At 48.1% G+C, this 15,759-nt stretch overlaps 1 protein-coding gene across 2 annotated transcripts in view; it reads left to right on the top strand.

The window, feature by feature from the left end:
- Nucleotides 1-15,759, top strand: part of MIER2 (MIER family member 2) — a 94,335-nt gene that overhangs the window by 17,033 nt on the left and 61,543 nt on the right. For both annotated transcript variants that reach the window (XM_081959116.1, XM_081959115.1), the window contains exons 2-3: nucleotides 9,294-9,381; nucleotides 10,240-10,403. In XM_081959116.1, the coding sequence (XP_081815242.1) occupies nucleotides 9,294-9,381; nucleotides 10,240-10,403 (252 nt within the window). The remainder of the gene's footprint in view (nucleotides 1-9,293; nucleotides 9,382-10,239; nucleotides 10,404-15,759) is intronic.

The following is a 15,759-nucleotide window of genomic DNA, read 5'->3' as shown; positions in this document are numbered from 1 at the left end:
TCTCGGCCTGGCAGCTCTCCAAGCCAGATAAGGACTGTGACTGTAAATCCTCCCTTGAAAGACTTTGCTGGATGTGAATGAGCAGAATTCACAGTCAATTAATAAAAGGGTATTTTTGTCAGGACCAGAAGTTTACTTCATGCTTGGGAAGCCCTCGGTCAGAAAAGTCACTTATGACCATTTTTCATACTTACAACCGTGGCAACATCCCCATTATCAAAATTCAGACACTTGGCAACTGATTCATATTTATGACGGTTGCAATGCCCCGTGGTCATGTGATCCCCTTTTTGTGACCACCTGACAAGCAAAGTCAATGGGGAAGCCACATTCACTTAACGACCATGTTACTAACTTAAGAACTGCAGTGATTCACTTAACAAATGTAACAAATGTAACTCATTTAACAATCGTCAGCATTCCAAGCAGTGACGTGCGGTGAGGTTTATGACTGGTGAGGCACTGACACAGTGCTGGGTTTCAAATATTTTTAGACTTGTGGACTTCAACTCCCAGAATTCCACAGCCAGGCATGCTCAGTTCCAATTTAAAGCGACAGCATTTGTTTTTCTCCTTTGCTCCTTCTTTCTTTTTCTTTTTCTTCTCCTTCCCCTCCTTCCTCCCTCTCTCCCTTCCTCCCCCTCTCTCAAACACACACACACATACACACACACACACACACACACACACACACACACAGAAGTTGGATTGGACTATCTCTCCTACCCCTTCCCTCTCTCACTCACTCTCAACCAAACCCCCCCCCCACAAAAGTTAGATTGGATATCTTTTCCAGTGGCTTGAAAGCAGCTCCTCTGTCATCCCCCCCCCCATTCCCCTGCTGCCTTTCCCAAACACCTCCACCAATGCAAATGCAGCCTGCTGTCTGGGTGGGAAATGCCTGGAACACAATAAAGCCCACCCACCACCTCCTGCTGGCAGGCTGGGGTGAGAGGAGAGGCAGAGAAGCCGGAGGGGAGCTGAGCCGAGCCTTCCAAAAGAAAGAGGCTGGGGGGAAGTATGTGTACTACAGCATGGCTCTTTGCCTGGCTTCCTGCCTCCTCCTGTGGTCTCCTCAGTGCTCGCTTGTGCTCTCCCTCCCCAAGTGTAGTTTGATTGCAGGTGGAGACACGTTGCCTTTTCAAACTTGTAATCAGTGAAGCTGGGCTAGATTTTTATATAGTTTTATCCAGCTGTGTGTGTGTGAGAGAGAAATGAATGGGGGCCTGGGGAGGAAGTCACTACACTTGGGGAGGGAGAGCATCAGTGAGGTTAAGCAGAGTCATCCATGGTGAGGCAGCAACTAGCTCAGCTTTTTCCTTTTACTTTTTTTTTCATGATGAGAGTGGTGAGGCTGTGCCTCACCTGCCTCACCTGCCTCACCTGACTGCACGTCACGGATTCCAAGTAATGCACCCATAGAAAGCAGAACTCCAAGGCAGGTAGATTCCCCCAAAGAACAATTTATTGGGTACATCCTATTGGCACAACAGGTTTAAAGCCGACTCTGAACGTTCCCACGGCTTTCACTTAATTAAAAAGTAAACATTCCCCCTTTTTCCCAAGTCACTGGTCACACTGTCCAATCAAGGTGCTGGCTAGTTGCTGGGTTACTTCACTCCTCCTCTGGCCAGCCACCTGTGAGAATGTCCTTGGTTCCCACAGGGAAACTTAAATTTATTTTGGCTACAAAACCCCATCTAGCTATTCCCCCCCTCTCTGTCCCTTCTTCTGCTTTGTAACAACCCTGGAGCCTCCAAGTTGACCTCAGCCAGGTACATTTCAGGGTTGACAATCGTGTTACTAACTTAAGAACTGAAGTGATTCACTTAACAAATGTAATCAAATGGAGAATTTTCACTTAAGAAAGGTCTCACCAACAAAAAAATTAAGTATTTTAAGTATACCTAACACAGTGTAACGGAGTAAGCTCCCGTTACTTGCCCCAGCTTCTGCCAACCTAGCAGTTTGAAAGCACGTAAAAAATGCAAGTAGAAAAACAGGAACCACCTTTGGCAGGAAGGGAACAGAGTTCCACGCGCCTTCGGCATTTAGTCATGTCGGCCACATGACCACGGAGACGTCTTCGGACAGTGCTGGCTCTTGGGCTATAAAACGGAGATGAGCACCGCCCCTAGAGTTGGAAAAGACTAGCACATATGTGCGATGGGAAGCTTACCAAGTCAAGGTCTATCTGTAACTAGAGTCACCCATCCTTTCCTCCTCTGGATACTTCCCTCGTTTCCTTTCCCATATAAAGGTGTTTTGGTTACAGTCACACGTCCCTGATAATAAATCATTATGAGGTATTGCCACTCCTATCTGTTCCGTGAAGAATTTGATCTCTTTTGAGATTTATGGATTTGTTTGCTATTATGATCCCTTTTGACATACAGAGCAACAATCTTATTATTTTCTTTACAAGTAGAGTGACGTTCAATTGATGTTGAGGCTGTGGGTACCTTTGTATTTCTTCTTCTTCTTGTCAACAGTGTGGAAATTGGTTGCCATTGCCATCTCCAACAACTTTTTCAGCGCTCTAGAATACAGCTAGTCCTCCACTTATGACCACAATCGAGCCCACGTTTTCTGTCGTTAAGTGAGTTTTGCCCCATTTTAGACCTTTCTTCACGCAGTTGTGCTGGCGTGCGTCAGCCATCATGCAAAAATTTTGGGTGCAATTCAGAGGTAGGCTCCTACTGGTTCGGCCCGGTTTGGCCGAACCGGTAGTGGCATGCCTGCTTGGGTTCGCAGAACTGGCAGTGACCCAGGCTGGCCACGCCCCCGAACCAGTTCTCTGGTTACCACCGCCATCTTTTTTTTTTTTAGTTCTGCGCATGCGCAGAACAATTTCCATTCGACTGCGCTTGTGCACGCAATGCACATCCAGCACCGCACCCAAGTGAACTGGCTGAAACCCACCCTCCTGGCGCAATTGTGGTCATAAGTTGAGGACTACCTATAATTTGCAAGAGAAACTGTTTTGGACCACTTCTTCGTTAGTAACATGGTCAAAATAGCGAATTGTCGAGAGCATTTTTGTTGGAAGACATCGAGTCTCTTCTTAATACGGGTAATCCTCAACTTACGGCCACAAATTGAGCCCAAAGTTCCTGTTGCTAAGTCAGGCGGTTGTGAAATGAACTTTGCCCCGTTTGACCACCTTTCTTGCCTGAGTTGGTAAGTGAACCACAGCAGTTGTTAAGTGAGTAACACAGTTGTTAAGTGAATCTGGCTTCCCCCATTGACTTTGCTTGTCAGAAAGTCGCCAAAAGGGGATCCCATGACCCTGGGACACTACAACCGTCATAAATACTGGCCAGTTGCCAAGCGCCTGAATTTTGATCATCTGACCACGGGGATACTGCAGTGGCCCTAAGCGTGAAAAACGGTCACAAGTCACTTTTGTCAGTGCCATTGTAACTTTGAACCCTCACTAAATGAACGATTGTAAGTCGAGGACTACTTGTGCTCCCCATGGTCTCCCATCCAACTGTAATCCATTCCAGGACTTCGGTTGGCACATGATTTGGTCGTGAACGGAATCAAGACCGACTGCGCATGCGCGGACACACAAAAAGGAGGCACGGAAGGGGAAATTGCTGCGGCTGTGTTTGATTGCCACTCGTGAACAGGGTGAAACATTTAGCGCAGTGATGGCTGACCTTTTTCTCCCCATGTGCCAAAAGTGTGCGGGCACGTGCAACAGCATGCGGGCGTGTGCCCACACCTATAATGCAATGCCCATGCAACACTCCCACTTATTGCGTCCGCAGATAACCGCCCCGCCGCCCTGTTTAGGGTGACCCGCTCCCTCCTTTCCCAGAGGCCGCGGGAAGCCCCCTTGCAGGGTAGAGCAGAGGAATTTGGGGAATATCTGCAGGACAAAATCGCTCAGATTCGCAGCGAATGGGTCTCCGTTAGCGGTCCAGAAGAGACGTCGGAGGTGGGTCTTGAGGTGCCATCCTGGGAGGAGTTTGACTCTGTTACTTCCGACGATATGGACAGGTTACGTGGATGACTACGAGCCACCACATGTTTACTGGACCCGTGTCCCTCCTGGCTTATACTGGCATCCTGGGAGGTCACACGAGGCTGGCTCCAGGAACTAGTGAACGCTTCACTGAGAGAGGGGTCCTTGCCGGCCGTCTTGAAAGAGGCGGTGATGAGGCCCCTACTCAAGAAGCCTTCCCTGGACCCAGCTAAGTTAGTTAATTACCGTCCCGTCTCCAACCTTCCCTTTTTGGCGAAGGTTGTAGAGAGTGTGGTGGCGCAACAGTTCCCACGGCACTTGGAGGAAATTGATTATCTGGATCCGCGCCAGTTCGGCTTCCGGCCCGGTCACAGCACGGAGACGGCTTTGGTCGCGTTGGTGGATGATCTCTGGAGGGCCAGAGATGGGGGTTGTTCCTCCATCTTGGTCCTATTAGATCTCTCGGCGGCTTTCGATACCATCAACCATGGTATCCTACTGCGTCGCCTGGAGGGGTTGGGGGTGAGGGGCACCGTTCTGTGGTGGTTCTCCTCCTACCTCTCTGGTCGAACGCAATGTGTGTTGACAGGGGGGCAGAGGTCGAGCCTGAGGCCGCTCACTTGTGGGGTGCCGCAAGGCTCGGTCCTCTCGCCTCTCCTGTTCAACACATACATGAAGCCACTGGGCGAGATCATTCGTGGGTTCGGGGTAGATTATCATCTGTACGCTGATGACACACAGCTGTACATCTCTACCCCGGACCACCCCAACGATGCCTTCGAAGTGATGTCCCGATGTCTGGAAGCCGTTCGGATCTGGATGGGAAGTAACAGACTCAAGCTCAACCCATCCAAGACGGAGTGGCTGTGGTTACCGGCACCCCGGTTCAACCAGTTACGTCCATCACTGGCCATTGGGGGCGAACAGCTGGCCCCCATGGATCGGGCACGCAATTTGGGCGTCCTCCTGAATGCCCGGCTGTCAATGGATGACCATGTGACAGCCGTGGCAAGGGGGGGTGTTTCACCAGGTTCGCCTGGTGCGCCAATTGCGTCACCTATTGGACCGGAACGCCCTCTGCACAGTCCCTCATGCGCTTGTGACGTCTCGACTGGACTACTGTAATGCTCTCTACATGGGGCTCCCCTTGAGATGCACCCGAAGGCTGCAGCTGGTTCAGAATGCGGCCGCGCGGACAATTGTGGGAGTCACTAGATACTCCCACGTAACACCTTTGCTGCGCGGGCTGCACTGGCTACCTGTGGCTTTCCGGGTGCGTTTCAAGGTGTTGGTTATCATCTTTAAAGCGCTCCATGGCACAGGACCTAGTTATTTGCGGGATCGTATCCTGCCCCATACATCCCTTCGGTCGATTCGCTCTCACAGAGAGGGACTCCTCCGGGTGCCGTCCACTAGGCAATGCCAGCGGGCGACGCCCAGGAGTAGGGCCTTCTCTGTGATGGGCCCGACCCTCTGGAATGACCTCCCCCCCGGATATCAGAACTACCACCGACCTCCGCTCCTTCCGTAAGAAGCTTAAAGCTCACCTGTTCAATTTAGCCGGCCTGGCCTAACTCCCAATTTTAGTCCCTCAAGCCTGCATTTTTAAATTTTTAGGGTTATGCTTTTTAGTTGATTTTAACTTTTACCATTCTGTACAGCTGTATTAGGTTTAATTCGTTTTTAAGGGTATAGGGTATTTATCTTTTGTATCTGTTTTTAATGAGACGCCTGTACACCGCCCCGAGTCCCTTCGGGGAGAGGGGGCGGTCTATAAATCTTGAAAAATAAAAAATAAATAAAATAAATCATAAGTTAGGAACTCGTTGTTAGGTGAATCTAGCTTCCCCCTTGTCAGAAGGTCGCAAAACGCGATCGCATGGCCTCAGGACACACCAACCGTCATAAATACGAACTAATTGCATTTAGTGGCCATGGCCATGTGATCAAAATTCAAACGCTTGGCAACTGACTCATATTTATGACGGTCGCTGTGTCCCGAGGTCACGTGATCCCCTTTTACGACCTCCTGACAAACCAAGTCAAAGGGGGAAGGCAGATTCACTTAACAACGGGGCTACTAACTTATCAACTGCAGTGATTCACTTCAACTGAGGCACGACCAGAAGGATGTTGCAAAGGTCGTAACTCTGAAAAACGGTCACTTTTTTCAGCGCCATTGTAACTTTGTGAACAGTCGGTAAACGAACTGTTGTAAGTCAAGGACTACCTGTATACGATCAGCTGGGATTTCAGGGTGTTGTTGTTGTGTAGGAGAACTGGAATTCCCTTGATCCTTATCTATCCCCAATTTGCTTTGGCCGTTATTAGGTCAGATTCTTGTAGAGAGTGGTTAGCATGCAATAAACCTGCATTCATTTGAACCGCTCTGGCTCCGAATTGTTTTTACGCTCGACAATAACTGAGCCAGCTTTTAAAATTCTTTTTGGCACCAATCTGGAAAGGTTATTTGAAAGAGATTTCTAGGAATTGGCATCCAAATTCTTTGCTTCTGGGCATCTACTTTGCTGCCATTCAAAAGAAATTGGAAAGCAAAATTTATATGCGTCCAGGCAGTCCTCGACTTACGACCACAGTTGAGCCCCACATTTCTGCGGCTAAGCGAGGCCCTTGTTCAAGTGAGCTTTGCCCCATCTTACGACCTTTCTTGTCACAGTCGTTAAGCGAATCACTGCAGTTGATTAGTCAACTAGTTGTTAAGCGAATCTGGCTTCCCCATTGACTTTGCTTGTCGGGAGGTCGCAAAAGGGGATCACCGGAGCCCCTCGGGACATTGCAAATATGAGTCAGTTGCCAAGTGTCTGGATTTTGATCACGTGACCACGAGGATGCCGCAAAGGTCATAACCGTGAAAACGGTTGTAAGTCTGGGTTTTCAGTGGCGTTGTAAATTTGAACGGTCACTAAACGGACTGTTGTAAATTAAGGAGTCCCTGTATGTCTGTTAAACCACTAGTGGAGGATTTTGAATTGTCCCTCAAGTGGTTCTGTTCTCCGCTCCTGGCATTTAGTAGATTCTTTCCCCCAAGCCAGGGGTCAGCAAACTTAAACACTCAAAGAGCCATTTTCCACAGAAAAGAAAACACCGGGAGCCACAAAGGTCCTAACCGGAAGCCCCCATTCAATTCTGGAGCTGAGCGGAAGTTCAGTTCCCCCACCATAGAGTCTCCTCCTAGCGCGGCGTCCTTTTTCCTCTACCTGTCAAAACTGAAAGCCCTATCAATGGCGGAGACAACTGGAAAACCCTCCCCTTGCCATAGAGTCTTCTCCTGGCGCACTGTGCTTCCCTCCCCCTCTCCCCACCGGAAGCTCCTCTCAAAAGTGTAGCGCCGACTGGTGACGGAGCCGCAGCAGAGGGAGGAAAGAGCCACATGCGGCTCTGGAGCCACAGTTGGCTGACCCCTGCTCCGAGCCATCAAGCCATCTCTAATGAGGACAGATCCACAATTTACTAATAAGCCCCGTGGGGATAACGCATTACAACACATATGTTCCTGCCTAGAGGTTGAAGCAGGGGTGAAATGCTACCAGTTCAGGCCAGTTCACCCGAACCGGTAGCAAAATATACTTTATAAAGTTTTTTTAAAAAACATTCCGACAATCACACATCGCACAGCTGATATTTGGAACTTAAAAAAAAAAAACTTTTAAAGCATTTTTTTTACTATAGGTTCTCCAGAAATGCGGGGGTGGAGGGGTCCGTTTTTGCTCCCAGCAGGCTTTCCTGGAGCCTGCTTGGCCAAAAACTGGGGGGGGGGGGCGGGGGGGCTGAGAAAGAGAGAGAGAAACAGAGAGAGAGAGAGAAAGAAGGGAGAAAGAAAGAAAAAGACAGAAAGGGAGGGAGGGAGGGGAAAAGGAGAGGAAGGAAGGACAAAAAACCGGGCATTAGATGCAGCTTCAGAGGATAATCCAGGGCTGGAAGGGGCCTGGAGGTCATCTAGTCCAACCCTGCTCCAGCAGGACATGGTTAAAGTGAGTTTCTGTCTTTTGATCCCCCAGTTACATGACTGCATAGCCACGCCCACCCAGTCACATAACCCCCACCCAGCCACGCCCACAGAAGCAGTAAAAAAAATAGATTTCACCTCTGGGTTGAAGGCATCTTCCTCACCGGGTTTTCCTAGAAGGCCATGAACTAGGGTAGTCCCCAACTTAACCACAGTTCATTTAGTGACCGTTCAAAGTTGCAGCGGCGCGGGAAAAAAGTGACTTATGACCATTTTTTACACTTTACGTTTTTGACCGTGGCAGCAACCTCATGTCATCAAAGTTCAGACATTTGGGCAGCTGGTTCATATTTATGACGGTTTCTGGATCCCGAGGTCACGGGATCCCCTCTTTGCGACCTTCTGACCAGCAAAGTCAAGGGGGAAGCCAGGTTCACTTAACAACCGTGTGGCTATCTTAGCTGCAGTGATTCACTTAACAGCTGTGGCAAAACAAGGTTGTAAAACGGGGGGCAAATCTCATTTGACAGATGTCTCATTTATCAACCGAAGTGTTGGGCTCAATTGGGGTCGTAAGAGGAGGACGAGTATCCTGAATTGTCTGAGTATTGTCTGAAACAGTATAGGGTTTCCTGCCTAGGCAGGGGGTTGGACTAGAAGACCTCCAAGGTCCCTTCCAACTCTGCTATTGTATTGTATTGTATACTGCCTTTATTATATCTACGTGTAACTCAAGGCAACCTTCCTCCTGCTGTTTTTCCCACAGCAACAATCCTGCGAGGCGGGTTGGGCTGAGAAAGATTAACTGGTCCAAATAAATACATTGCACCACAGTTCCTATCATCCCAGCTGCTGGGTTGCTGAGAATGATGGTAGTTCTAGTTCAGGGGTGTCAGACTCGATTTCATTGAGGGCCACATCATGGTTGTGTGTGTGTGTGTGTGTGTGTGTGTGTGTGTGTGTGTTCCAGCAGAACTCTGGAACGCCTCGAACAATTTCAACCAAATTTGGTACACAGATGACTTACTCCCCGGAAACAAATACTGTGTGTGGTAAGACACCCCTAACACCCCTCAGGGTGTGCCTTCTGTTAAAATACAGCCTGTTGTGCCTTTAAATGGCTTCTACTGTACTGCCATAAAATGGCTTCTACTGTACAGCGCAGTGGAGTTGCCATGGTAACGGCTTCACAGTACTCCACAAGGGGGCTCCTTCTGGTAAAGGGGAAAATTCAACATTAGAAATTACGTTTGGTCCGGACATTTTCCCCCCTATAAATAAATACCCAGGCAATGGCGGGTTATCAGCTACTAATAAATATGAATTGTGAAATAACTCCTTTTTCCTTTAAAGGCCTCGATTGGGAGGCAAAGCCCAAGGATCGTGTCTTATCCTGCACATAACTTATGTTCTGGGCGACCCAATCTTCATACCACGGCAGGTAAGGGGACCTTCCAGTCTCAAGACCGGTCTGTTTGAATGATTGTTCATTAATTTTGCATTATGTGATTGTTCATTAATATTCCTCCTGATACTGCTTTGGTTCTCCATCTCTGCAACCAACTTGCTGCGCGTCCACCAAAAAATACCAAAACACTCAGAATTCCCCAGCCAGCTTTGTGATGTCCGACCCATCATAACCCCATGGATAACGTTCCTCCAGGCCTTCCTGTCCTCTACTATCCCTGGAGTCCATTTAAGCTCACGCCAATTGCTTCAGTTACTCCATCCAGCCACTTCATTCTCTGTCGTCCCCCTCTTCTTCTTTTGTCCTCCATCTTTCCCAGCATGAGGCTCTTCTCCAGGGAGTCCTTCCTTCTCATTAGGTGGCCAAAGGATTTGAGTTTCCTCTTCAGGATTTAGGACCTTCTAAAGAGCAGTCAGGGTTGATCTCCTCTAGGACTGACCGGTTGGATTGCCTTGCAGTCCAAGGGACTCGCAGGAGTCTCCTCCAGCACCAGAGTTCAAAGGCCTCCATTCTTTGGCGCTCAGCCTTCCTTATGGCCCAACCGTCACAGCCATCCATTGCAACTGGGAAAACCACAGCCTTGATTAGACCCACTTTTGTTGGCAGGGTGATGTCTCTGCTTTTGCAGTATGCTTTCTAGATTTGCCATAGGTTTTCTCCCCAGGAGCCAACGTCTTAATTTCTTGGCTGCAGTCCCCACCTGCGGTTATCTTGGAGCCCAGCTATAAATTTTATAAATAATAAAATTTAGAATTTAGAATTTCAGTTCTAGAGTGGCTAACGGTAGCCTGTTTCTTCCCTCCTTCCATTACTTCCCTTCCATCCACACAGTGGTGTCTATGGGCTCAGCTGACCACCGATTCAACCTGGCTGAGATCCTGTCCCAGAACTACGGAGTACAGGAAAAAACGGAGGAGGCCGACGAGGAACCAGACCACGCAGAGGAGAAAGCGAAGCCTTTGGAAGAGATAGAGAAGAGTTTCAATGCCGCCCAGGTAAGGAGCTTGGAGGTCTATTCTCGTGTCTTCTTTGCTTACCCAGGGAAGGTCTATGGAGATTCTCAGTCATCCATGCCATGGTTGTCCCAAAAGTGCTTTTTTCAAGCGGCAACTGGACTTCCTTGTTTTTTCTTTCGAAGACGTTTCGCTTCTCATCCAAGAAGCTTCTACAGCTCTGACTGGATGGTGGGGAACGGAAGGATTTATATTCCTTGCAGACAGCTGTGTCAACTCAGAAGCGAACTTGCAGACAGCTTTTAATTTGCATTCTTTTTAGAGAGTTGTTAAGGCTACTTGGAGGTTTGTCTGTGTCCTCAGGGTCACCTGAGTGGTGCAAATGGTTCCTGTAGTCTGCAATTTTTCCTCTGGAAATCCCTTCCTACTCTGACACTCTTCAAAGGATCTTCGTCCCAAATTGTATGGTTCCGCCCCAGGCGCCTGATGGAACCGGATAGGTTCCAGACGGAGCTTGGGCCATTCCCTGTAGACCTGACCCGCTCCCGGATGGAGGACCTGGTGGCCGCATGGAATAGTGCGGCCGCCGGGGCCTTAGACCGGGTGGCGCCTTTGCGGCCTCTCCTGTGGCAATGAACCACCCTGGCTCCTTGGTTTACCGAGGAGTTAAGGGCGATGAAACGCCACAAGAGACGCCTAGAGAGCAGATGGAGATCCTCCCGTTCCGAATTTGACCGAACACAGGTAAGAACCTATTTAAGGACATACCTTGTGGCATTAAGAGTGGCCAAACGCCGACATTGCGCCGCTCTTATTGCGTCCGCAGACAACCGCCCTGCCGCCCTGTTTCGGGTGACCCGCTCCCTCCTATCACAGAGGCCGCGGGAAGCCCCCCTGCAGGGCAGGACAGAGGAATTTGGGGAATATCTGCAGGATAAAATCGCTCAAATCCGGAGGGAATGGGTCCCCCTCAGTGATCCAGGGGGGATGCCCGAGGCGAGTCTTGAGAGACCATTCTGGGAGGAGTTTGACTCTGTTGCCACCGATGATTTGGACAGGTTGCGTGGGCGACTGCGAGCCACCACATGTTTATTGGACCCCCGACATTAGGACAACTACCGATCTCCGCTCCTTCCGCAAGAAACTCAAGACCCACCTGTTCCAACTAGCCGGCCTGGCTTAATTAGAACTCCACTCTCTAATCCCCCTGGCAATTTTAAATTGTAAATTCTAATTTTAGGGTATTTTAATTGTTTTTAACTTTATTCTTACTGTTTTTTAACACTGTGGCTATTATTATTATTTATGAACTGTAAAAGTTTTTATGTATACCTCCTCCGTGCCATATGTCTGTATATTTGATTGTATGCCGCCCCGAGTCCCTTTGTGGAGAGGGAGCGACTTATAAATTGAATAAATTGAAATTGAAATTGTATAGCTAAAAGTTTCTAGAGATTCTCAGTCAGTTGGAGGCTAAAACTATAAGAACGGTTGCTGGAATTAAGTATGTCTGATTTAATGAAAGGAAGGACTAGGGGTGACGTAATAGCAGTCTTCCAATATCTCAGGGGCTGCCACAAAGAAGAGGGGGGCAATCTATTCTGTAAAGCACCTGAAGGCAGGACAAGAATCAATGCACGGAAACTAATCGAGGAGAGAATCAACCTAGAATTAAGGAGGAATTTCCCGACAGAACAATTAATCAGTGGAACAGCTTGCCTCTGAAACTTATGGATGCTCCAACACTGGAAGTATGTATGTAGAGATTCTCAGTCATCCAGGTCGTGGTTGTCCCAAAGGTGCTTTTTCAGGAGGCAAGTGGACTTTCTTGTTTTTTCTTTTGAAGACGTTTCACTTCTCATCTAAGAAGCTTCTTCAGCTCTGACTGGATGATGGGGAATGGAGGGGTTTATATTCCTTGCAGGCAGCTATGTCAACTCACAAGCGAACTTGGCTGAAGCCGTGTTGTGCTGCCTCAAAATTGCCACGAAGCCTGAGAAAGAAGGGGAGTCGATAGCCCAGTCAAAGCAAAAGGTTTTCGTGTGGGAACCAAGGTCATTGTAACAGATGGCTGTTGAAGGAGGAGAGGAGCCTGCCAGCTGTTTCCATTGGACCATGTAACTGGTGACACCTGGGAGGGGGGATTTTTACTCTTTTTAATTAGGTGAAAACTGTGGGAACTTTCAGGGTTGGTTTTCACTGACTATGCCGCTATGATGTATCCAAGAAACATGTTCTTAGCGGAATCTACCTGCCTCGGAGTTCTGCTTTCAATGGGTACCTTACTCGGGACGCTGACAAGCTGGTCATTTGCATCCTTTTAGAGAGTCATTGAGTCCACTTGGAGGATGGTTTGAAAGAGGTCAAAGAAGCCATCTATGTCAACATTGAATAGACCTTTAATACAATACAATAGTAGAGTTGGAAGGGACCTTGGAGGCCTTCTAGTCCAACCCCCTGCCTAGGCAGGAAACCCTATACCATTTCAGACAAATGGCTATCCAACATCTTCTTAAAGACTTCCAGTGTTGGGGCATTTACAACTTCTGGAGGCAACTTCTGTTCCACTGATTAATTGTTCTAACTGTCAGGAAATTTCTCTTCAGTTCTAAGTTGCTTCTCTCCTTGATTAGTTTCCACCCATTGCTTCTTGTTCTACCCTCAGGTGCCTTGGAGAATAGTTTGACTCCCTCTTCTTTGTGGAAACCCCTGAGATATTGGAAGACTGCTATCATGTCTCTCCTAGTCCTTCTTTCTATTAAACTAGACATACCCAGTTCCTGCAACCGTTCTTCATATATTTTAGTCTCCAGTCCCCTAATCATCTTTGTTGCTCTTCTCTGCACTCTTTCTAGAGTCTCCACATCTTTTCTACACCGTGGTGACCAAAACTGAATGCAGTATTCCAAGTGTGGCCTTACCAAGGCCTTATAAAGTGGTATTAACACTTCACGTGATCTTGATTCTATCCCTCTGTTGATGCAGCCTAGGACTGTGTTGGCTTTTTTGGCAGCTGCTGCACACTGCTGGCTCATATTTAAATGGTTGTCCACTAGGACTCCAAGATCCCTTTCACAGTTACTACTACTGAGCAAGGTATCACCTATACTGTACCTGTGCATTCCATTTTTGTTCCATGTAGAACCTTACTCTTTTCACCATTGAATTTCATTTTATTAGATAGTGCCCAATGTTCAAGTTTGTCAAGGTCCTTCTGTATCTTAAGCCTATCTTCTGGAGTGTTGGCTATTCCTGCCAGCTTGGTGTCATCTACAAATTTGATGAGTTCCCCATTTATTCCCTCATTTCTCAATGGAGGGGGAGGGATACGACATCATCTATCTAAAACATATGAAGAACGGTTGCAGGAACTGGGTATGTCTAGTTTAATAGAAAGAAGGACTAGGGGAGACATGATAGCAGTCTTCCAATATCTCAGGTGTTGCCACAAAGAAGAGGGAGTCAAACTATTCTCCAAGGCACCTGAGGACAGAACAAGAAGCAATGGGTGGAAACTAATCAAGGAGAGAAGCAACTTAGAACTGAGGAGAAATTTCCTGATAGAACAATTAATCAGTGGAACAGAAGTTGCCTCCAGAAGTTGTGAATGCCCCAACACTGGAAGTCTTTAAGAAGATGTTGGATAGCCATTTGTCTGAAATGGTATAGGGTTTCCTGCCCAGGCAGGGGTTTGGACTAGAAGACCTCCAAGGTCCCTTCCAACTCTACTATTGTATTGTATTGTATTATTGTATCTCCAGTCTACAACACAATCCTTTCAGCACTTCCAAGAAGGTTCGACATCCATTTGCTCTACTCAGGTGACCCTGAGGACACAGATAGACCTCCAGGTGGCCTCGACGACTCTCTAAAAAGGATGCAAATGACCAGCTGTCTGCAAGGAGTATAAATCCTTCCATTCCCCATCATCCAGTCAGAGCTGAAGAAGCTTCTTGGATGAGAAGCAAAACATATTCAAAAACGTACAACTGTTTGTCACACTTAGGACCGTTGCAGCATCCCCCCCGCCCCATGGTCACGTGATCAAAATTCAGACGCTTGGCGACTCGTAGCGATGACGGTGGCAAGTGTCCTGGAGTTACGTGCTCCCCTTTTGTGACCTCCTGACAAGCGAAGTCAATGGGGAAGCTGGAGTCATTTAACAGTCATGACACTACTAACTTAAAAACTGCAGTGATTCACTTATCAACTGTGGAAAAGAAAGGTCAGGAAATGGGGGCGAAATTCACTTCACCAATGGTTCGCTCAGCAACGGAAATGTTGGGCTCAGTTGTGGTCGTAAGTTGAAGACTACCTGTAGTCTGGCCTCTGCTATTTTCTTCCATGAGCCACTCCAAAGACCTACCACCTCTTTATTCCCTTTTCTCTTTAGACAAGGGATTCCAGCACTACAGCAATAGCAATAGCACTTAGGCTTAGATATACCACTTCAACAGCTTTACAGCCCTCTCTGAGCAGTTTACAGAGTCAGCCTATTGCCCCCAACAATCTGGGTCCTCATTTTACCCACCTCGGAAGGACGGAAGGCTGAGTCAATCTGAGTCAGCCTGGTGAGATTCGAACGGCCAAACTGCAGCCATCCGGCAGTCAGCAAAAGTAGCCTGCAGTACTGCACCCTAACCGCTGCGCCACCGTGGCTCACAGCGTTGCCAAGTGTTCGAAAGGAGGTCATGTGACTGCAGGGAGGGCAGTAAGCAATGGGGTACCACAAGGTTCCATCTTGGGCCCAGGGTCATGGTTCCAAGTAATGCTCCCAACCAATTTGTCTGGAACGGTATAGGGTTTCCTGCCTAGGCAGGGGGTTGGACTAGAAGACCTCCAAGGTCCCTTCCAACTCTACTATAAGAAAAAAAAAATCAGGACTCTTGAGGCCTAGGCTTCCTCAAAAATCCTGTTTATTTGGGTACATCGTATCTGCATGGTCAAATGTGAAACCAAGACTGAATAATTCCCGCGTTTTTGGTATCATTAAAGAATAGATACCGTCCACACACACACACACCACCACTTTTGTGTCATGTTAGCCAACCAAGCAGGCGATGAACTTCTCAGCACTCCAGTTCTGACCGAGGCTTCCCCAGCAGCACGAAGCCGACTCCTCGTCCCGATAAACCCCTTTTATTTAATTGACAGTGAATTCATTTCCACCCAAGTCTTTCCTCTCCCACCTTCTTTCAAGGTAGTTCACAATTATCAACCTTGATCAGGCTTGGAGAGTGGCCAGGCCGATACCTTTCAGACACCTCCGCAATACTTGGCAAGAATGCAGGAATGAATTCATTGTCTCCTGCAAACCCCCCTCCCCTTTCGCTCCTCTTTTATTCCCTATGGGAGGGCCATTCACCGTCCACCTGTGGCTTTATTCCCAAGTTGACCC

This window comes from Natrix helvetica, assembly GCF_964273705.1.
Source record: "Natrix helvetica genome assembly, chromosome: 1".
In the NCBI taxonomy this organism is placed as follows: domain Eukaryota; kingdom Metazoa; phylum Chordata; class Lepidosauria; order Squamata; family Natricidae; genus Natrix; species Natrix helvetica.
Note: the sequence above shows the minus strand (reverse complement) of the source record. Positions and strands in the feature narration are given on the sequence as shown.